At 36.8% G+C, this 24,702-nt stretch overlaps 1 protein-coding gene across 2 annotated transcripts in view; it reads right to left on the bottom strand.

Moving 5' to 3' along the window:
• Positions 1-24,702, bottom strand: part of MARCH6 (membrane associated ring-CH-type finger 6) — a 74,253-nt gene that overhangs the window by 31,791 nt on the left and 17,760 nt on the right. For both annotated transcript variants that reach the window (XM_029216138.1, XM_029216137.1), the window contains exons 2-10: positions 23,574-23,670; positions 22,678-22,751; positions 19,540-19,683; positions 15,177-15,249; positions 11,022-11,190; positions 9,320-9,509; positions 7,654-7,715; positions 7,002-7,034; positions 4,116-4,167 (exon numbers count right to left, since the gene is read on the bottom strand). In XM_029216138.1, coding sequence (XP_029071971.1) covers positions 4,116-4,167; positions 7,002-7,034; positions 7,654-7,715; positions 9,320-9,509; positions 11,022-11,190; positions 15,177-15,249; positions 19,540-19,683; positions 22,678-22,751; positions 23,574-23,670 — 894 coding nt within the window. The remainder of the gene's footprint in view (positions 1-4,115; positions 4,168-7,001; positions 7,035-7,653; positions 7,716-9,319; positions 9,510-11,021; positions 11,191-15,176; positions 15,250-19,539; positions 19,684-22,677; positions 22,752-23,573; positions 23,671-24,702) is intronic.

Raw genomic sequence — 24,702 nt, 5'->3', positions numbered from 1 at the left:
AAAAAAAAAAAAAAAAAGTACTGTCTGTGACATTCTCTACAACCAGAGAACAAAAAAGTTACCAAGCTCCTAATAAACTCATGGTGAAAGGACACAAGAACTATTGTGAAAACAGTCTCACAGGCCTGTGGGAAGAGAAGAGGATATGAGCATCCAAAAAAAACCCACAAAAAACCCCCAAAACTGATGTAAACACACTGAATACATACAGTGAAGAAGATATGAACATCCAAAAAACAAACAAACAAAAAAACTGATGAAAACACACTGAATACATACAAATTCATGAGTTCATAATACTCAAAAAAGGGAAAGCCAAAAACAAAAACCACAAAAGGAAAAAAGCAACATAACAGAAAACACTTTTATCACTAAGGAGAGTTGTTAGAACATCAATTCCTTATCCTGAAAACTAATAATTTAAGGAAAAAAACTGCACATCTGTCCTGCTTCTTCCAAACAAACAAATTCAGGTTAACTAAATAGTTCTAGCTGATAAGATCAAGCTCTTCTTTACAGAAAAGCTAGCCAATAAATGCATAAAAATGACAGAATTTGAAAATCACCATTTTGTAATGCCTAATAAAAATAAATTAATTCAGGCAAGTATCAATGGATAATAAACATATTCGGTAAAATGCTGATGGAACACTAGATATTTGCATAATACTAAAATACCACCTCCCACAGATTACTTTCTGATGTTTAAAGGGAAAAATGAAACCTAACAATAGAGGCTTCAAGATACTATCACCTGAACCACAGACAAAGGTGGATAACCAGACATCATGTACCTCCTGATATGTCATAATAATAGGCAAAGCATGACCAGTGAAAATTCTGTCCCAGAAGTACTGAACCTGAATCTAATCAGGCCTCAGATTTAACTTCCAGTTTAAAAGAAATATGGAGACAAAGGAACAAGGTAACAGAATCAACAGGAAGTCATCGGAAGAAAGTAGAAAGTGAGACACGTAGAAGACAGCTGACCTAGTGTCATCAACAAATCAATGGCAAAATAGGGTAGGAGTAGATGAGGGGAGCAAATAAAAAATATTCTAGATCAGAAAAACTTAAGATTTAACAACCAAAAGTAACAGTAAACTACCAGGTGTAAGATAGGCTCAAGGATGTACTACTGTACAACAAGGGGAATACAGCCAATATTTTGTAGTAACTGTAAATGGAAAGTAACCTTTAAAAATTGTAAAACAATAAAAAAAATTTTTTTAATTACTGTAGGTTTAAAACAATTTCAATATCTGGGTAAGGTAAACCTCCCTCAATATACTTCTTTCAAAATGTCCTTGACTATTCTCAGCTCTGTTTTAAAAACAGATGAACTTTAGTGCAATTTAATGAATTTTTTTTGTCCAAAACTGAAAAAAAAGGTAACAGGTAGACCTTATTTGAATTCTCATTCAAACAAAGCAACTATAAAATGATATTTAAGGAGACAATCTAGAATTTTTAATATGATCTATTATTAGGTAGTATTAAATTCTGGTAATTTTGTAAAGTGTCATGATATTCTGGTTAAATAAGAAAATAGCCTTAAGACAGGAATAAAGACGCAGATGTAGAGAATAGACTTGAGGACACGGGGAGGGAGAAGGGTAAGCTGGGATGAAGTGAGAGAGTAGCATGGACATATATACACTACCAAATGTAAAATAGCTAGTGGGAAGCAGTCACATAGCACAGGGAGATCAGCTCGGTGCTTTGTGTCCACCTAGAGGGGTGGGATAGGGAGGGTGAGAGGGAGATGCAAGAGGGAGGAGATATGGGGATATATGTATATGTAGAACTGATTCACTTTGTTATAAAGCAGAAACTAACACAACAATGTAAACCAATTATATTCCAATAAAGATGTTTAAAAGAAAACAGCCTTAAAATTTTCATATTAAGAATTTTGATAGTCTCTTTTCCTCAAGTCTTTCTTTCCATGTTAATATAACTGTAATTCATTCTCAGTTAATAAAATTTAATTACCTTTTTTATGGCAAAAATAACAGAACAGTATAGATTATTAGGAAAGGGGAGAGGGAGACTCAATCATAAAGACAAAAGTCAGACTGAATCTACAGGGATCTGGCTGCCAAACCTTTTTGACCAAGTATTCATAAGTAGACATTTTTTTTTAACAGGTATTCCCAATACACTTGAATTTCTTTATAAATTATACACATATACTATTTTATTAATATATTATGTGTATTATGAAGCACAGGCAAATTTTAAAGTGTGCGAAATAACTATATGCAGAATTTTTCCTATTTTATTCTCACACCCAACTCTGAGGACGACTCAAGCAGGCCCTTGGGAAAGGCAAACTTTCAAATTTCAACTCTATATATATAAATATTAACCTAAAGCACCAATTTTAACAATCAATTTCTATCCCATTACACAGAAACTACTAGATAGGTACCCTGAAATTAAGATCAGTTTCTTAGGATTGTTCCCTTCTACTGAGACAGCAGCACTGTAAGGTTTTATTTCTGCAAAGCATAATACATGACCACAAAGGTCCAAGAATGCCAGTGGAAACTGTAGTAAAGCAACCCAAGTAGGAAAGAATCATGAGTGTTGCTTAATCCCAATGACTATGTTCATCTAAAAGGAAAAGCATATTCCTAAAAAAAAGAGGAAGTTTTCCTAAAAAGAGGAAAACTTCTTGTTTCATTTCAAAAGATCCTAAGTATAATGTGCATACTAAGACAAGAAAAATTTTTTTCATAGTATAAGCTTAGGAAGTTGGATTAGAAAAGTTTACTTAGTTGAGATTTGCTTTATATAAACAAGAGTTCTTATTTCTATAATTCATGCTTTAAAGGTGACTTATTCCTTTAAACATTAATTTAGCACTAAGCTTTTCTTGCAAGAACAAAGACTAAAGTCTATATAGATCATATTTTCCTCTCAAAGAAAATTTGGTCAAGATCAAGAGTTTCACACTCTATATAGCAATTATTTTACATAATGAGAAACAAATGCAGAATAATCTGCAGACACATTTTCACCCCCATATGCAAGGGAAAACAACAAAGAATGGGCTTCCTGTTAATTTGCACCATCTTAAATATCTACTAAAAATTAAGAATGAATGGAACTTTTAAAAGATATTGTGTTTCAACAAGATACAGATAAATTTCTTTTGCTCTTTTATAGATAATAGTCAGAAAACAATTTTTTTCTCATCCTTGATCTATTTATTCAGTGTCTTCTTTGACCATATGGCTTCCTATTGAAGACAACTGTTTCCTGATGAAAACGCTGCTTTCTAGTCCCTAACACAGAGCAAATAACTTGGAATTTAGTGGAAGAAACTTGGAAAATATTCCTCCTTCTTAGGAGTAATTCATATGCACTAAGGAAGGAATTTCTCAAAGATATTCCCTATACAGAGATCTGCAGCCTGAGGTCTCTCTATGAGACACCAATAGTACAGTCTAACAATAACCCAATTCTGTCAGACTACACCTTGAGGAACTGAATTCTAAAACCTTGGTTTACTCAACTGTTTCCCTTACCTTTCCCCAAAGCAGGAAAACCTGTCAGCTACAACTCAACCCTGCCTTCCTTACTCTCATGACTCCCAATGGGAGGGACTCTTAGTGTTGTCACAGAATCCGCAGTTGTTAAAGTGTTTGGAAGTAAACTTTGCTGGAATCTGGTTCTGAGGGGAATTACACTTTCCTCAAGCCTATATCCATCTCTGCGACAGATCCCAAGCCAAGGTCTCTGGTAAGGCCTTGGTCAGGATTTTAACAGATGAAAACAAGATCTTCTGCCATAGGGAAGAACACACAGATAATCAGCACGAAATTAATTCCAGATGTGGAATATTATATATTCTCAAGTCAGTCTAAAATTGGCTTCTACAAAGAGAGACAGAAGTGCGCAACAGAAGCAAAGTTGGTAAATAACCGTAGTCAATGTTGCTTAGGAAAGAAAGTAACTGTATACCTGGGGTCTTCCTATACCAGATGACTGTCTAAAACTGTTTCATATATTCCTAAGTTTAAAAACAAAACAAAACCTGTAACAAGACTCCTAGAAAACTAAACTCCTACCGTAATACCATAAATAAAAGCATAAACGCCACTTACCAAAAACAAGAATGAACAGTGTGTTTAAAGACACCACCCAGAAGACATGTTCCTAAAGGAAAAGAGCATTAATAAAACATATTCATCTCCTATTTGATTTATGTTTAATCCATTTATTTAGTTATAAGACTGATATTTTTACTATAATTTTGAGATTTTGCTCAGAAATTATGTGTAACTTCATTTTTCATTAGACAGCTCATAAAACTAAACCTAATGAAACTTAAAGTTCATAATGTCCACATGAAAAAAAAAATCAAAGAAATCAATCCATAAACATTTCCTCTTCAGAAATTAATAATCTACCACAAACTACACAGATTCTCATAAATAATCGCCAGGTTTAAGTCATATGACACCAAAAAATTCTAAGTAAAGAAAAATTTGAAAACCACATTATTTCTGAACAACATATCAATGTAAACTGCACAGCACTTCTTTCAGTGTCCAGTGTGTTCTCATGCCTTCTTTAAGGTCACTCGATCTTCTCTGGTCCCTTCTGTCCCCATGGCTTTCTTTGTTCAAGTCTCAGAATATGCGCTTTCACCTGGCCACTGACACACTCCACGCTTATGTACTACCGCCTCCAACATGAGGCCACCCATCTATTCCTCCGCGTGTGCTCAGTCATGCTCCACGCTATCGGGACACCCAAGCCTGTTTGTCCAGGCCCACTACCTCCCCCCACAATCAAGTTAAATGATCCTTCCAAGGGGGCCATGGAGAAATATTTCCATGAATCTTAACATGGTAAGATTTTCTTTTTAGAAAGATTATTCTAATAAGGTTCCCAATTTGCCATAAATCCAAGTGGCAAGAGGATGATAAGTCTGTTTAAGAGAGGACTACTACTGTACATTCCTACTTAGCATGTGGGCTCATATCACTTGAATTTTTCAGCTTCTCTGCCTTAAGGGCTCCCAAACTGTCCTTATCCTCAATATCTTTTGTGCCTCAACCTCTAGTTATCTTCTATAAAAATTCCCTGCTGACAACTCCCCTCTGCTAAGAAAGGCCTGACTAAGCCCTCTTCTATGCCTCTCGTGTCCTATACACACTGTTTGTCAGAGTCTTTACCTAAAGTTCCTTGTTTACATGTTCATTTCTCTCTACTAAACTATAAAGAGTCTTTGAGAACAGGTACCCTATTTCATTCATTTCTGAATCATCCAGTAACTATCACAGCTGGCACATAGTACATACATATTAAATAATTTGTAACAAATGCATGAAGTCATCCTGTGGTTTTTTTCTAAAAATTAGAATGGATTTGAATTAACACCACTGCCTCAACGACTTCTATCACTCATCTATGAGGGACTGATAAAGTACAGAAATGAGTATACAGCCAAATAATACCTTCTATACTGACAATACTCAAGCCTTGAATAGGAGCTCACTAATATCACATTCTTACCAATCTGTGAATTATCATCAGATACATTCCTCAAAATCCTCACACTACTAACCTCAACTTCCTATTCTGGCCTGAGGAGCCAGCCTGAAAAGGAAGCCAACACTGTGGAAAGCAGAGGAGACAGATGGAAATTATCTGACTCTTCAATGACATTGCTGAGCCCCTGGATCAAGCACACCTGAAGCCCATCCTTCCTCTGGACTTCCTCCTGTATTACTGGTTTGGTCAGCTGGGGTTTGGCTACCTGCAGCCAAAGTCATCTTGATACTTAAAGCTATTTAAAAATCCCAAATGGCAAGTGATTTTGTATTACAGAACCTGAAAAGAGCATCATTTCTCCTTAAAGAACAAGTTAATTAAAGAACTGTTCTTCACCTTACAGTTGTACTCTTTATTATTAAGGTAAAGATAGGAGAGGCGCAACAAACAGGGGGTTCTCTCTGTGAATAGTGTAAAACTGCGCTGTTTTCACCAGTTCTGGCATTAAACATTGCAAGGTGGGACTTTTTAATCATTTTTTAAAATTTTTTATTATTTATTTTATTTATTTATTTTTGGCTGCATTGGGTCTTTGTTGCTGTGTGAGGGCTTTCTCTAGTTGTGGTGCGCGGGCTTCTCTTGTTGCAGAGCATGGGCTCTAGGCATGCAGGCTTCAGTAGTTGTGGCACATGGGCTCAGTAGTTGTGGCTCATGGACTCTAGAGCACAGGCTCAGTAGTTGTGGCTCACGGGCTTAGTTGCTCCACGGCACATGGGATCTTCCCGGACCAGGGATTGAACCTGTGTCCCCTGCAATGGCAGGTGGATTCTTAACCACGGCGCCACCAGGGAAGTCCCACAAGGTGGAACTTTAAAAGAAAGCCAAGTATTCTTAACTACCATCAACTCTGAATTTCATTTTCTAAAAATCAAATATGTTTAATAATTTCCTTTGTAAATAATATTACCTTTATGCTTTGCCAGTTATTTTCAATGCACAAAACAGACTTTCTTCAACATATTAAGTAATCAAAAATCACAGGGCATTTTGACCTTTAATATAAAAAACCAGAACATACTGTAAATCTGAAATCACTGAATCACTAAGACAAATAATTAAGTCGCAATTCTGTTATTAAAAAAGATTAGCTTGGACTTCCCTGGTGGCGCAGTGGTTAAGAATCTGCCTGCCAATGCAGGGGACACAGGTTCGAGCCCTGGTCCGGGAAGATCCCACGTGCCGCAAAGCAACTAAGCCCGTGCGCCACAACTACTGAGCCTGCGCTCTAGAGCCCATGAGCCACAACTACTGAAGCCCTCATGCCTAGAGCCCATGCTCCGCAACCAGAGAAGCCACCGCAGTGAGAAGTCCACGCACCACAACGAAGAGCAGCCCCTGCCGCCGCAACTAGAAAAAGCCCACGCACAGCAATGAAGATCCAACGCAGCAAAAAATAAATTTAAAAAAAAAAAAAGATTAGCTTTACTTACCAGAAAAACGAGTGATCCATCAAGTCCTAGCATCTAAAATAAATAATATGCATTAATTTAAGATGCAACAGGATTTTTTATTCTATTTATGAAAAAAGCTCATTTTCCTTTTAATATTTTTAAACATAATATTTACCCACTACTTTCCAATACAGCCTATCATTTTCAGAGAGTGAAAAACTTCTGTTCATGGGAGTTTTATATTTTGTATCTTCTTTTAATCCAAATTATATGATTATAAAGTTAAAATTTTCTATCTTGGGTTTCAACTCATTAGTTATGGAGCCAGTCAAGATTTCATGATACAACAGTATTACTTTGTCAACTGAAGCATCAGAATAATACTTAAATTTAAATTGTTACTTCATTTTCAAAAGTCCACAATTTCAAGTTAAAGATTTTGTAAGTGGAGCAAGGTTTGTATTAAAGGCCAGAAGATAGAAAAAGGTATCAATAGACCTTTATCATAATATTTTTAATATTTTCATCACAAATAATACATTACTTAATTTTCCCTAGAAATTAAAGTTCTGGTAATTGTTTTCATTAAATGTAACTGGAAAATTAGTGTATACATCTAAATATGGTCAACTTTAAGATATACATTAGGATTAAAATACTAGGATACTTGATAGAAAGAAGTCTTACTCACTCTTTCCCATGTAAGCTCTTCTGCAGCTCGGTCCCACTCTAAAGCATTCCAGTTCATGTCGTCTGGAAATATAATTGTAGTTTAGAGATTACTGATAGAACTTGAATTATAAATAAATATACTCTTTTAATTTGGTGTTTTATAACTGTTGTTGAGAAGGTAAACCACACTTAAAATATTTCCAAACTGAGTATTTGCTTGTTAGGCAATTTTTAAAAAACATAAATAAATACAACATATAAAATAAGATGATTCTAGATTGTGATAAGTGCTAGAAAGAAAATAAGCAGGGTTATGTGAAACAGAGGAATTCAACAGCTCTAAATCAAGAGTGAATATGGTGGATTTGAGAAAAGTGAAGAAGCCAGGGGACTAGAATTCTCTGGGTGAGGAGGAGAGAGTGGCAGAAGAGGCAGTATGACAGACAGACAGGGATCAGATCATATAAGAGGAATGTGAAGGCTGAATTCTGTTTTGTTCTTTAACATAATGGGGAGATCACTGACAGATTTTAAGGGCAGAGAGCAGTACAAACACTATGTGGAGCGAGAATGGAAGAAGGCAGACCAGGCAGGACCTACTGCATCAGACAAACAGAAGGAAACAAGGGCCAGCACTAGGGTACAGGAGCCGCAGTCTCAGAGCCTTTGAACATATACCCACCTCTCCCTGCAAAGGCCCCCTGCTCCCATTACACAACTGGCTTCTTCTCATCCTTCACGTCTCAGCTCCAATGTCACTTACTCTGAGCTACCTGGGGAACCTTATTTAAAATAGGTCTCTCCTCAGTAGCATCCTCAGAGCAACGTGCACATTTACCACAATGTGTAATAACAAACTTGTTCACTTGGATATTTCTACTTCGTCACTAGACCAGAAACTCCATGAAGGCAGGGACCTGGTGTTTGAGTGCCTGGCACACAAGAAACACTCAGGTATCAGCAGTGATAAGTGGACCCAGAGACAGTGCAGCGCTTGACAGGAAAACTCTGGGGCCAGAGGAAAGAAAAGAAGGTGGTGACCTGCTGACAGCTGACTGGCAGGCTGGTCTCAGAAGTTCTTTACCACTCTGGAGTTATATTGCCAGAAAATGAGAAACTGGTTTCTTTGGGTGCTATCTGGCCTGCAGAGTACACTTCAAGAATTCTTCTTTGATAATAAAAGTTGTACTGATTCAATAAAAATGGCAAAGGAATAAGATAAAACTGAAACAAGTTCCATTTTAAAACAACAGGATCTATTCCAACTTACAAATAATTTCTTCCTATCCATCCTATAAAAAGTCCTGTGTAAAGAAGAATTTTATTTTATCTCATCTAATCTTATTTTATTTTATGGCCGCACCATGCGGCACTGTGGGATCTCAGTTCCCCAAAGAGGGATTGAACCCATGCCCCCTGCAGTGGAAGCTTGCAGTCTTAACCACTGGACCACTAGGGGAGTCCCTAAAGTACAACTGCAAAACTCAAAATGTGCCCTGCTTCATAGAAAAAAAAAGTATGCATATGTATATCCATAAATGCAAGTCTGCCAAAATAAAGTAAAAGCAGCTTAGAAACAGAACTTCAAGCCCATTAAATTTTGAAAACTCCAATGCTCCCCAAGGTGAGCTGGGAATGGACTCATGGTCGCGAAGGAAGGCTGAGCACAGGCCGGCGGCCATTACCCTGTGCCCCATTGTTGGCATCAGCTGCATCTTCCCCGCCCGCGTCGTCCTCCTCCTCATTCTCCTCCTCCTCCTCTTCTGCCTGGTCATCCTGGGCTGCAGGGTTTTCCCCCACCACTGCGTTCTCAGCTGGCGGGTTAGCAGGCTGGTCGGGGGCAACATTTTCAGCACCATTTCCTCCTGCTGGAGCCTAAAATGACAGAGGAGACCAGAAATTTGGCTAACTTACCTCAGTTTTGCTCTATTTTCAAATAGCACCCTCCCTTCTAAAAAAAAACAAAACTAGCAAACAGACACAAACTCTATTAAAATTCCAAAAAAACCCCACCTCTCAAGGGCATTTCTTCTAAATGTATCTGAATTTGGATCAACTTGGTATATAAGAACATAAACTCATTTAACAGTGTACATATTCATTCAATATAATTTAGAGATGAACATTTCACAAAGCATTACAGGAAACAGGTTAACAAATCTGGCTACCTTGAATACATCATTCCGTAATCCTTCTTTATAAGGCATCTCTTGTCTTTACTGACCACTTCAGGGATGAAAATATATTTATGTATCTGTTTACACACATACTGATATATAACTTAATTCTCAGTTCACACTTGAGGAAAGGTTTCTCATTTCTGCTCAGGAGGGTAAGCCTGTCCATATGAACTTTATCAGTTTCCACAAGCACCCTTCTCTGGCTCTTCCTGAATTCTGCTACCTACCAAATGCAAAGACCTAGTTGTAGTTAATTAAAACACTGAACTCCTATGGAGTTAATGAAGATTCTAAAAGAACTGTATTAAAATGCTTTTCAAAATATGAGGTACAATGATGAAAGTATTAACACTAGGTAAAAACTTGCTTAATAGTTCCATTTTTCATATGTGTGGTTTTCAAAGGTGAAGTTGTACTCTTAATTCTGTAGAAAAAAGGGTATGGCAGAATTTGATGAAATCAATCTTCACACTAAAAAAAGCCAAAGGTCCTTAATTGAAAAATTAAGTCATTAAGTATCGTTAAGTATTATTTTGAATTAATTTTATAGTCAATTTTTTCATAATAAAATTTTACAAAGGGCAAATTGTTTTTGTATTTTGAGTAGCCAGTTTGGGTTTTTTTTTACATTTTCAGCCCTATAATTTCTCAGTAAACAAGATAATAAAAATCATTTATCATATCTTCCTCTTCTTAATGTCTCTAGCAGACACTCTTGTATCTAAGCATGTCATCTCATAAATAAAAAGTAAAACTGTACAAGACCGTTATCAACAGTACTCCAATTTTTCTACTTTTGGTAATGTTTCTACTAAAAGCAACAAAGGTGAGGCATTTTACACATGAAGAAACTAATGAACAAAGAGGGTAAGGGGGCTTCCTTAATGTTATGCAGCACGTCAGAAGCCCATGCAGGAGGTCCGTATATTAACTGCCAGGCCGGCGGTAAGCTGTTAACCCAGGCAAAGGGAATGAAAGAGCATGCAGTATACCCCCAGTACTGTTCCCAGTCTCGCTAGAAAACTAAGAGGCAAAGTAACAACGGCACTCTTTTGATTTTTCACATCTCCTTTTATCTTCTCCCAAACGTTGTCACTGTCCTGCTTTGCAATGAGGGACACGGGAGTCAAGGGTTTGGGTCTTAGAGGGTGACAATAATTCTTATGTCCTACCCAAATAAAATGAATTTGGGGATAGAGGGAGCTACCTCATTTTGGTGATGCCCAGCAGCGTTGAAGGGCGGAGCAGCATGCTCCAGCCAGATCGGGGCTCCCCCATGGACGATCTGCTCTCGCAGCCATACCAGGCTGATGAACGCACACAATGTGCACGTCACCACAAAACAACCCTGCAAACAATCCGCCAACAAATTGTCCCTATTTAAAAAAAAAAAAAAAGTACACAGAATTACTCCAAAGAACACTTAAAATTAAGAAACCAAAGGTAACGACATTCACTTTACATAAAAATCTCAGAAAGAACAAGAAAAGTAATTCGTAACTTTCTGGTGAAAAATCAGTCTCTCAAAAAGAATTATTTCTGAGGATGGTGGCAATTTATCTCTTATAAGCTGGCCAAACATGTTTATTTATATATTTGTATTATATGTGTTCATATTATAGAAAGCAACGAATAACATCAGAACCACATAAATTGGCTATCCAGCCTCTCTTTGAACATAGCTGAGAAAAAGGAAGGCAGCAAGCAAAAAACTGAAAGTAGCCAAATACTTGACAAAGGTCAATTATTAAATACATGTAATTTCCTAAAGATACATGACTCTGTCCAACCCTTACTAAGAATATCCTTATCCTTATTTTATACACAAGTTGAACCAACTTAGTTAGCTGATACTTAAACCCATGTAAATGAACAGAATCAGCAAATCAGAAAGGTGGAGAAGGGCCCCTAGAAAGGCCTAAAGACAACATAAAGGAAGGCTGAGAAATACACAGTACACAATGCGTGAGGCAAAGGAGCCTGTGGCACATTTTACAAATGCCTCATTTAGAACGCAGATTAAATTTTGATGCCAACTGCAAATACACCAAAAGTATGTTAGTTTCTCAACAAATCCAGACAGATCAAGTATGGTTCACATGAAAATACACGCAGTATAATAATACTGAAGACCTCTTTGTTCTTTTCCTCTCTGAAGGAGCATATCCTTCCCTGGTCTATGTCTGATTTCAGAGTAATTCAAAGGTAACTCAAGAATCTTGGTAGCCTTTGGAAAATTCACTACCATAATAGACATCTTTCCCTCCATGGAGAACTTAAGGAAGGGTCAATTTGGGAGACCTCGGCCTGGTAGCTCCAAACTGAACTAATGTGGCCCTCAGATGTTATCTGGAATATACCTTAATCAAAAGAGGAATGCTAATCACCCCCTTGCTAAGGACCCCTGCAGACCATTAGAATGTTGATAGGTTGGGACTAAGATACCCCTTCTCTATTCCTTCCTTGTCATCAGCAATAAGGACAGCAGCTGCTTATTGTAGAGTTTACTGTAGACTTTTAAATGGTGACAAACTCTTTGTAGAATCCTTTCCTTTTCCCTCACACCTTGGATCTGGGCTGATTTGTGAACTGTCTGGACCAGAAGTGAATTTCCTGAGTTCTAAAGCCTAGAAGAGAGCTTTCAGGTAAGCTTCCACTCTCACCCCTTTAGAATGCTGCCCTGAGGCCACCATGTAAAGAAGCCCCACTAGCCTTCTGAAGATAAGAAGCCATATGGAAGAGCCAAGGTACCCCATCTTAGACTACCCAACCCCAGTGACACATATGCATAATGGAGGCGAGCCCAACAGATAAATGGATCAGCTGAGCCCAGCCCAAACTGCTAACTCCCAGAATTATGAGCAAATGTTTGTTGTTTTAAGCCACTAAGTTTTAGGGACAGCATGTTTTGCAGCAATAGTTAACTGACAGACTGTGCCTAGAGATGCTGAGGAACTGAGCTACAGGATATGTAGCAGCTGCTAAGATATTAAGAAATTTTAAGTAAAATTTCAGAAAATGGATTCTATAGAGAAAAATGAAACATTACTCAGAAAAAATAAGTGATTTACTTATAAGTGCTTTCAGAAAAACTGGCTCAATTCTTCAAATTCTAAAAGGCAGCATGAGATTATAAAAGCAACCCACGCTTACAATTTCTTTCCACTATTCCCACCAAGCTCTCAGCATTCTTCCCATGTCAATGAGGAAGCTCATGAAGGCAACTCAGGTGTGGCCCACTAACCAATCAGGTCACAGAGAAAAGGAGAGCCTGCCAACATAAGGCAAGCAACAGCTCTGAGTTTTGGTGATAATTTTGCTATGTATTAACATAGTGCTCAAAATTCACATATAGTTTTTACATGTATTTGTGAATTTAATCTTTGAACAGCCCACCCAAATCCCTGAGGCATGATCTTCCTCATTTTACAGATGAGGAAACAGGGGTTCAGAACTGTCCAGTGATTTGCCCAAGGTCACCAAAAAGTTGCAGATGCAGCCACTATTAAATTCCAATGTCAGGGTTCCTTCTGTTACAACCAGCTACATCTTTGCATCACCTAAGTGATCACACTTGCCAAACAACCAGATGTTTAATGGTTCCGCCAACAAGAAGTAAAGGTGGTAGGCAAGTAAAATACTGCCTTACTTGAGACTAAAATACTAAATTTTCACTGACATGGCTTCCATAAACACCTGTTTTTCACAAAGCCAAAGCCTACCAATTTAAGCTTTGGTAAACATTAACATATTGAGCCATTTAAAACAGAAACCATTAAAGAAGTAACATATCCCCACTTTACTGAACAGCACAGATGGGACCTCAAGTCACCTCTTCTAAACAACTGAGATACTGACTGGCTGCTACACTGCTCTCTCAAAAATTACAATGATAAATACAACTCTAGCCTCAAACTAAATGGAACAAAACTGCCCTGTTTAGAATGGTTCTTTTATTCGTTCATAGATATTAAAATATAACTTCCATCACTCTTAGCAGTCACCCCTTGCTTTTTTCTGACCTCCCTCGCTACTTCTAATATGTGCCTTTATTTCGTATACGATTCCTAAATGAAAGCCGGAGGTGAGCTACATCATATACGTGGAGACATATGAATGACACTTCAGCCAAGACTGATTTTTCTTGCCTCTATACTAAGACTGTGTTCTGGATGGCTGATATAAAAATCTGATGTCCAAAAATAGTAACGCTGTCCTATTTGTTTCACTGAATCACTTCATAGAAAGTCAGTATTTTCATACAAAGGGCTACGTTATTATACTATTTCTAAATTCTCAAGTGTGTCAAATTACTGCTTCTCCTTTTTATGAGGGCCACAGCCATTAGTGCCCTATTTTCAAGATCCTTGTCTACTTATAAACATTACTTCGAAAGCTGTTGTAATGTAAATAAAGTTCAAGTTCAAAACCTTTTATCTTATCTATTCCCTATACTGCCGAAGAAACACATAAATAACTTGCCTGTTCTATCCAAAAAAGGTAAAACTAGCAAGCAGGAAAAACAAGTTGCAAACACATCTAATATTTCTAAGTATTTTCAGTCACGATTCAAAATAATGATGCAGACAAAAGAGACTTAAAAGACCTCCTCCTTGATTTCTTTTCTATCAGAAATGTAACATGCTCTCCTGCTCTCTTCCATTGCCATTTGGCTTATTTTTATAATATATTCCGCATGCTTCTGTTCTAAAAGACAGTCTTATATTGTTCTTTGCCCTTACTGACATAGGGATCAGAAACCTAAGGTCAACTGGGTACAAAAGAAGATTTTAGCAAACAGAGGTGCAATCTTTTGCAAGCTTAATATTCTAATGATCTTGATACAGTTAATCATTTACAGCATTTCTAACATCAATAATTTTGAAAACACATATATGTCTTTCCCAAGAAACTGCAATTACAAAGCTTTATGTCAAATTAAAATATAGTAAAACCACCACAGTGAACAAGTTTTTACAGTCCATCTCCTAACAATCACAAAAAACATTTTAAAAAGAAATTTGACTTCAAATGTCTGTGCTGTTAAAAACACGTTTAAATGAACGCCCAGCGCATCACTATATGGAACAGTACATTTCTTGCACTACACGACAGCTTATTTAACTAGCTGTCCCACCGTTACCAAACTGTCCTTTAAGATGGGTATGTTTTAAAACATCATTTATATATGTCAGCTACTTCCACTGTAGCTGTAACTTTAGAATAGGTAACAAACACAAGGTATTATTTGTCCTTGGAATAGAAGGACTTTTCAAATTACAACAAACACAAGTATGCAGAAGAAAAAATGAGCACCATTCACAACGTGCAGCCTTCCACCACCACGAGGTTCAATACTTACGTGGACAGCATGTCTAGTGGCAGTGTCAGCAGGGAGCTCACAGAGCCAGTAAACAAGCACTTGTAGATGCGACCTACCAAGAAAGGGCATGAAGGCATACAGTCACAACTCTCATCGTAACTCATACAGTCGCTCAACTAAACAGATAAAGTGGAACACTGCGAATGCCACTGAAATAAACATTTAGTCTTTGCAAGGTTGAGCCTCATAATACTAAAGTTAAAAAAAAAAAAGTCAAGCATTAAAACTAGTGACAGTAAAGAATAAATGTTACACAATGTTTAAAGTTTTGATTCTCTCTAGATTTACTTACTTGTTTTTATTAAATGAGCTTAGATGTTTGAAGGGGGCGGGGGGACCAATCTCAAGAAAAGATCTCCAAAATTATAATACAGAGTATTTTCTTTAACCTAGAATTCTAAAATTCATTGAGTCTGCTCATGAAAATAAAGTTTTGAGGGTACATATTTTTGACATTAAGGGGACTTTTCAGTAGAGTACATGCTTCGATGCTATGAACAGCAAACTAACAACCAATTTTTGACAAACAGATTCAAGTGTCCTCAAAAGGACAAAATCTTAAATCTGGCCATGAAGGGAAAAGATGAAGTAAGGGCAAATACACAGCCATCCCCTCATCCTCTTAGTCAGAAAAGGCATAAACAGATTTGGAAATGAGGCCCAAAAGCTGAGGTTTTCTTTCAAACCAGTACTTGTGTATTAGTTTAAGCATTTCCTATATAGCCTTGTACCAAAAATTCAGTGACTTCAATGGCTGTTCTCAAATGCCAAGTCAAAATGGAAAGACAGGAAAAGATTTTCTGTGACAGAAATTACTTACATATATGTATAAAACATTCAAAGCAAGTATGCTTGTAACAAGTAAAAGTGACAAACAGCCAATTGTCTGTAGATAAGAAAACAGACTCATAAATTAAAGTCCTCCTTACTAGCGTGCTTAAAAATAAGGTAGCTCAACACATTGCTACAGGAAAAGACAGCCACGGGTACATTGCTAACTTAAAGAAAGAAGTTACAGAATGTGTAGTGGGTGACATAATTTAGATTTTAATTGTGTGTGTGTGTAAACAAGTCAGAAGAGAAATCAAGCTTGTTACCTGTTACTTAAATCCTCAAAGTCCTTACTTAATTTTTGACTACTTGATATACTGATTTCAGAGAAGTGTTAGTCTTCCACTATAACTATGAATGTTTTACATACTTCTAAGTCCTGTTTGCTGGTGCACAGAAATTCTTAAGTTTTCTTAGTGGACTATGCCTTTTATTAATATGAAATAAAATGCTGTTCCTCATTTAAAGTGTTTCATCTTGAATAATATCTGGCTGGTGAATACTGTTCCTGCGTTTGTCAGCCTTTGTTAACCAACCCCTCTAGCATTAACCTGGGCTGTTTCGTACTTATCTCTTGGAGCGGAACACTTTTATACATACACAATTATGAGGCTCTATCTACACCCTATGATCACAGATATTGCAATCTTATCTTTTCTTCTCTTTTACTCCCCTTCCTCAGCCCTCCCTTCTTGTCTTTCCTGTCTTTTGTCAGACTTTACAAATTTTACTCACTGCTTCCTATTCCCGCTCCCTAGGATGAAAACTCATCATCTTATTTCTATTCTCCTAACAGTTACTTAAATTTAAGTTTTGTTACTTTTTTATTAAGATAAAATTTACATAAATATTAAGTGTGTCTGGGTGAATTTTTATATTCGTATATATCTGAGTAACTGTCAGCCAGATAAGATTCTCAACATTTCTAGCTCCCCAGAAGGCTCCTTCAAGACCCTTTTCAGTCAGTATCTCCAGCAAAAGGTAACCACTATTCTGATCTCTATCATCATGGATCAATTTGGCCTATTTTTAAATTTCACATAAATGCAACCCCACAATCCATACTCTTTTGTGCCTGGCTTCTTTTTCTCAAAGAAGTGAAGTTTATCCGTGTTATTCTATGTTGCGTCAGCCAGCTCCTTTTGCACCACTATGTAGTATTCCGTTATAGGGATAAGCCACACTATCCATTCTACTGCTGATAGTTGTTTGGTTGGTTCCAGTTTTAAACTGCTATTATCAAAGCTGCAGTGACGACACTGTTACACACATGTCTTTTAGTGGACACAAGGTCCTTATTCCTGTTAGCAACATCCCCAGAAACAGAACTACTGGATCATAAGGTATTTATAATATTTACCACTGATAGATAACATCAAACAGCTTTCCAAAGTGGCTATACTATAATACTCTTACTATCAATGTATGCATGTTGCAGATGCTCCATATCCTAAGAAGGATTTGGCACTGTCTTTTCTTTTAATTTCAGCCATTCTTCTGAGTACGTAGCAGCATCTTCTTGTGCATTTCCCTGGTGACTAATGATACTGAGCACCTTTTCACGTGTGTACTGGCTATTTAATCTTCTTTCCAGAAACACCTGTTCAAATCTGCTGTTCCACTTTTTAATTGGCCTGTCTTCCTTTTTCTTACTGATTTATATAGTTCTTTATATATCCTGGATACAAGTCCTTTGCTGGATATGTGTACTGCAAATACCGTCTCTCACTCTGTAGCTTGCGTTTCTCTCTCAAAGCTATCTGAGCATGAATTAAAGTTCTTAATTTTAATTAAGTCAAATTTCTCAGTATTTTCTTTTATGGTTGTTCGCCTATACTTTCTTTTAGCATTTTTTTGGTTTTAATGTTCACATTCAGGTTTACGACCATCTAAAGTTAACTTGTGTCAGGTGGGCGGTAATGGTATGGGTCACTTGCTCCACATGCCCGTCCAGTTGATGCTGTACCATTTATTGAAAAGACCATCTTTCCTCCCCTGAACAGCAGCAGTGGCACCTTTGCTGTTTATCACCTTTGCCAGTTCTGGACTCTACTTGGTTACTCCTGTATTTTTAATGCATAATTACACTGTATTTTCCTATTTTATCTAAAGCATCTATAATTTCACCACAAATAAGACAACCTAAAAAGCTCTCAATTCTATCCTCCCCTCACAATTTCTCTCGTTAAGATCATCTAGAATTTTAGTTTCCAATTGATACCTAAAAAATTATTAATTATTGTAGACTAACAACAATTATGATTTAGCTATAAGAAGCACTTGTTTCTTTTTCTCTGGAGCTCACACCTTTCCCTGTCTTTGATTTCTTGCTCGTTTTAGTAAAATATATTCTCAAACACTTTTTTCATAAATGATTTGAGGTAGTAAGCTTTCCAAGTCCTTGCATCTATTGAAATGTCTGTATTTTGTCCTTCTATCTGAGAATAATAAGATTTTGGGTTCAAAAATTTTGCCATGTGTTGACTATTCTGCTGTCTTCTAACATTCAATGTTGCTGACTTGAAGTCTGATGCCAGTCTGATTTTCATGATTTTGTAGGATAATCTGAAAGCATAACATCTATATACCACCCTATTCAGCACTGGAAAACTTCACAATGTGTCTAGGATTGTCTTTTTCCTTTATCACAGTCAGCTCTCTCTCTTTCAATCTCTTTTACCCTCTGGAACTACTTACTAGACAGATACTGAAACAATCGGATGTAGCCTCCATCTCTCAAATTTTTTCCCTCATACTTGCAACTTCCTGTCTCTGAGTTACAGCCTGGAGAACTCCTTGCTCAATATTCTAGCTCACTAATTCACTCTTCAAGTGAACAGTACCTATTCTGCTACTTTCATTTTTATAACTGATCGAGTTTATTTTACTTTATTTTAAGGAGACATGAGGATATTATTATACTTATTTAAAAATATTGTTTGTGGTTAACTTTAAAGAATCCTATCTATATACTCTGGCACCATATACTATCGACCCCTTTCCATGTCTTTAAGAACACAAAGAACCTAAAAAGAATCAACTAAGAATTAGTATACCAATCTCCCAAAGAGCCTCCTATATTTGAAAGACACACTTCCCAATTATTCAGCACCATTAGACATGTGTTTTTTAAAAGGGGATAAAAAAAAAATCTCAAAAGAACCCATCTTTTGTCATCCTTGAAAGCTCTAATAAACTTCAAGGAATAAAATTCAATTTCCTTCTAATTATGGTTTGATTTTGCTTTTTCAATTCTTTCATGAACTTTCATTATTAGCCTCTGTATGCTGTGTTTTTCTTTCCCACATTCATTCAAGAAACTGACCTGTTAAAAAATGGTTTTTAATTCACTTGAATAATGTTTCTTAAATGAGGTTTTCCTAATACATGACATTATAATATCAAATAATTAAATATCATTCGAACAAAACTATGATGCCATATTACTTTATAATATTAAATAGTTGTGCAATGTTTAAATAACTCCAGTCACAGAAGAATGAATACTCACATGCTGTAAGAGGAACAACTCCCAACCATGCAAAGGCCACAAGTGTATAATGAAACCAATATCGTATTGCAGTGCCAATACTTGTAACCAGTCCAGCAAATATGTCTTGGATTGGAAGCCGCGAAGGCATATCTGGGGAATAAACTATAAGGGGAAAACGTTCACATAATTTCATGAAGATTCAAATAGGTTATATTCTAGGCAGGTAGCACTGTCTTAACTTTCAACATTTGCAATTGCGCTTAAATATTTTTTCTTATAAGAAAAATGAATCAAATAATTGCAATAAAATACTACATTTACCCAGAAGTCATTTATGAGAGCAAATCACATAAGAAATGTAGAAGCCAATGAAACAGGCCTCTGAGCAGGAAAAAAGATTCAAGAGAAGTACACATCCCTCACTCATAGCCAGGAACTTTAGGTAATGCTAATTTACACATATTTCAGCATTCAAACACTATAATTATCTGGTTTCTCAAATTATAAAAGATCACGTAAAGCAAAAAGGAGCAAAAGGTGAAGCTGACAGATGTCATCAAGAAAGAACCCTCCCCCCATGCCAGCCTCAGAAATAGCACTCAAAATGCACAACCATCTGCAGCAGAGCCACTTCCTGTAAGAGCCAACAGCCACTGACGTCTGTTAGCCACTCCCCACCCCATTTCAGCACAATAATCAACATTCCAAATGGTAAATTAAGGTCTTCCCACTTCTCTGCAAAGTGTGGTTCAATACTCAGAAAAAGAGGTTCTGCCACAGGTAATATTGTGATTTATAAGAAATACATATCTGGTCGTTCAGATGACCAAAATATATTTCTCATATACATTTGGTCTTCGTCCACAGTTCCTGGCTCACAGCTCCTGAAACTCTAGGAATTTTCTAAGCAACGTAAGCCATAAAGGTGTACTTTGTTATGTTAATGAGATGACTTTTGAACCTGTCTGGGGCAGGGGTGGGGAGAAAGAGTATGGCACGGGTTTTCCAAGGGAGCCAACCAAGTAATTAGAGGGTTGGAATTTTCAGCTCCACCCTTCAGACCTCTGGGGAGGAGCGAGGGACTGAAGGTAGAACCAATCGCCAACAGTAAACAATTTAATCAATCAAGCCTATGTAATGAGGCCTTCATAAAAACCCGAAAGGCCTCAGGTTCGGAGAGCTTCCCAGCTGGTGAAAACAAGTAGATCTGGGGAAAATGGTGCAGTTTCCCTTCCCACATACCCTACCTTATGCATCTCTTCAATCTGGCTGTTCCTGATAATAAACTGACGATCTAATAAGTAAAATGTTTCTCTGAGTTCTATGAGCCACTCTAGCAAATTAATCAAATCAAGGAAGGGGTCACTGGGAACCCCTGATTTAAAGTCAGTTGGTCAGAAAGTCAAAAGCAAAAGTAACAGCCTGGGTTTGCGACTAGCATCTGCAGGGGGTTGAGGGACGCCAGTCCTTTAAGGACGGAGCCCTCAACCTGTGGAATGGAATGCTATCTTGGAGCAGACAGTATGAGAAGTGGGTTAAACTGTAGGACGCCCAGCCGGTGTCCTGCAGAACTGCTCACTGGTGTAGGGAAAACCACCCCACACACATGTTGGAATTGGTACCAGAACCTATGTACACACATTTTAGAAAGATTTCTTTTGTAAATGGTTCCAGTGAAAACCACTGCTCTACCACAGGTTCCTCCGAAAAAACATACAGAAGGAACAAAGGCCTCTTTCTCCAGTAAGGCCAAAACAAAGAGCTATGATAAATAAAGTTTTAAAATCAGTGATGTGAAATTTATGAGAGCACTATTACAAAACTGTTCACAGCTATAGACACAAAGGAGTGAACAAGTAACAAACAGCAACTTTTTACAACATACCCACAAAGATCAGTACTTTAGAGGATTCTTGATATACAGGAGCAAGTCATTTAAACCAGTAAATAGAGTTTTTGAAAAAGATAAACAGAGCACATGACTGTCAAATGAAAACTAAAAGGTACAAACACAAGCTTTTATTGGCCTCAGAATAAAGAAGCTCACATGAGTATTTCTTATCAATCAAACTTCATGAAGATATTCAATTATTTAGTCTTGCAGTTTGCAATAAACCTTAAGCTGTACAGTTTTTATGCCCTACAGAAAATTAAAGACTACAAAATAACAGAATTGACATTTTTTGAGCACTATGAATACAAAGCTTCAAAAGTGAAACTGTAATGATTTTAATTATATACACTCATCACATAAAGACAAAGTAAAACTAACACCGATATATAGAATTTACACTCAGCAGCTCAAGATGCTTAAAACAAACAAAAACTAAAGCATAAAAAAATCTCTGGGGGGGGGAGAGCAATATACTAGGATCAGAGAATGAAAATGTGCTTCAAATTATTGATAACCTGCCAGTATAAACCTCTACTTATTTAAGATGAACAATATTAAGTATCAATCAATAGGTAAAGGAGTTATAAATACAATTAGAATTTTAAAGATCTGCAAAATATTTACCAAAGCCTACAAAATACTGAGCTTAAAAAGTCTTATTTTAAAAAGTGAGTTAAGTATTTGTCTTTATTATTATTCCAACCAACATAATTTAAACTCAAAAGATGTCCCAAATTTGAGCACGGATGGGATATTTGACAAATTCAAGGCATCAACAATTTTTCTGGGTAAATAATGGTATTATAGCTGTATTTTTTTAAAAAAAACCATTACTCTTTAGAGATACATGCTAAAATATGTACAGATGAAATCATAAATGATGGGATTTGCTTTAATAAGGATGGAGAGGTGAGAACAAGAGCATAGGGAATGACATGTAAAGGCTATGAGTTGAAAATGGATGAAACTGAGTGATGGTTACATACAGCTTCATTATACCTTTGTACACGTTTGAACTTGTCTAAAAAAAAAGAAATATCCCACAAATTAAATCACGTGCGTGTGGTGTGTTAAAAGCTAACGTGTGGTGTATTAAAAGCTGACGTGTAGTTTTTAAAAATATTTTCCAAAATGTTATAGCAATACTTTCTATTACCATAAAAGACAAATTAAGCTGAACACAGTTGCTTTAAAACTGTTTAAACACCTTTATGTGGCCAGTTATAACCTAGAAATGCAGTGAAAACTTCGAAAGAACTTACTTGGTGTGAAAGCAAATCTGTGCTTGCATAATTCACAGTATTCTTTTCGACTGTGTTTCAGCCACTGAACTAAGCTGCAATTACAAATACATTCATAAGTATAGTGTTTATAACAAAAAAACTTTTAAGGTTTCATTGAAAACTAATATTGCTTTACTAAAATTTTACATATCACAGAACTTTTACAATTTTAAATTTAGAAAGTCCTAAACTTTTTATCATTAATGCCCTCTAAGAGTACAGAATTATAACAGATAAAGATAAAAATGACATGTATTTCCTCTATTAAAAAGCAGTTTCAATTAACTGAACAATTAACTAATCAAAGTAAATTGTAACGTCCTCAAAGATAACTGAATATAGAAAAACCTCCAAGCATCAACATCAGTTCTAATATTGGTCTAAGGATACTGCTACCTGGTGGCTAGGTCTATCACTAATTGGCTGGCTGTGTGACACAGAACAAGTTACTGAACCTTTCAATGTTTCAGTTCCCTCATCTGAATAATCATAAAATCATAATCATACTCCACCTTGCAGTTTTGTTGTAAGGATTAAATGAGTTAAAATGTATACAAGCACTGAGTTATTACCTTACACAAAGCATTTCCTAAATGTAAACTATAATCATGCCAAGCAAAACTAGAACACCATAACACTTCCCATGAACATAAGCTCTCCATGGTAGAAATAAACAAATGGGTACTCACGTGCATCTGAAAGACAATATACCAAAATGACATGGCATGGTAATAAGAAATACGGGTAATTTCCAAATTTTCACAAAAAAAATTTTAAAGAAATAACTAGTTACAGAGAAAGTTCATTGAAACAGTATCCCTTACATAGATGACAGTAAAGCTCAGACATAAAAATTTTCTAAAGGGATGACTCACCATTCTTGATGGATAAACTTAATACTGCCAGTACACACACAAGGATGATAAAGAGGTTTCTCAGGTGTTCCTTCTGACCGACACACTCTACATATGTCTATTAATGAAAAAGAAAAATTGAATTATCTTTGGTTATAACTTTTAAAAAAATAATAGGCCACCAAAAACTAAAATACTGCATGTTAAAGCAAGACTCTATCACTAGGTAAAACATTAATCAACATCATGGAAAACTAAAAAGTGTGAACAGGATGATAATCTAGTATATCTGAAACTTAAAAATTTTCTATTATATAAAAAGGTCAACTGTCCCTTTGTATGAGAGCTCTGTAAATAAATCAAAATTGAAAATAACGGAAACTGTACTTTCTCATAACTAACAGATTATAGATAGAAATATGCAAAATCACTTCACCATTCCTGTCCTAACAGTTTAAAGTCCTAAGTCCGGTCCTTTTTGTGAAGTTTAAACTTCACAAAAACACATCGAAACAGCAGAGCGGCCCTAGAGGGAGAGACAGACAGGAACAGACACACACACAACAGAGTGTGGAGGGGGCACCCCAAGACCACGAAGGCCAGAGAGAGGCGAGCCAGAGGCCACCTTAAGCAGAAACTACGGAAGCTCAGGGCTACGGGTCGGCCACCAAAGGGCAGCAGCTCTTCCTTCACTCCCTCCACCCCCGCCCCAAGTGATTCTCATGGCACTAGAGTCAGTCTTGCCTGGGGTGGCGGGTGATATACAGATGGCCGAAAGCTATCCCTCAAGCTCGCTTGCTCGGTCCTTAATGCGGTCTTTCTGCAGGACCACCTACCGAAACCTGGTTGCGATTTTCATTTAGACCATCTTCTCGGCAATCTACCAAGACCAAATGCCAACCCCAAGTGGGCAATCTGAGGGGCGATGGGCAGTATGAACAACAGGCAGGGACTTAATGCAAGCTTCTGATCTACTCTCTTACAGGGAATTCCTCATTAATGAGGAATAATTGCAACCCAGAGCCCAGCACTAATGGATTTAATAATGAATCCCCAGCACCTGTCAGACTGGGATACGCACATGCTGAGAAGCGTGGTGCAGTTACAGCCCCTTAAGAGCGTCACAGACTTGTGATTGCTCAATCCTGGG

Source organism: Monodon monoceros, unplaced genomic scaffold (assembly GCF_005190385.1).
Source record: "Monodon monoceros isolate NGI ecotype Baffin Bay Population unplaced genomic scaffold, NGI_Narwhal_1 Super_Scaffold_12, whole genome shotgun sequence".
Classification (NCBI taxonomy): Eukaryota; Metazoa; Chordata; class Mammalia; order Artiodactyla; family Monodontidae; genus Monodon; species Monodon monoceros.
The sequence above is the reverse complement of the archived record's forward strand: the minus strand, read 5'-3'. Positions and strand labels throughout refer to the sequence as shown.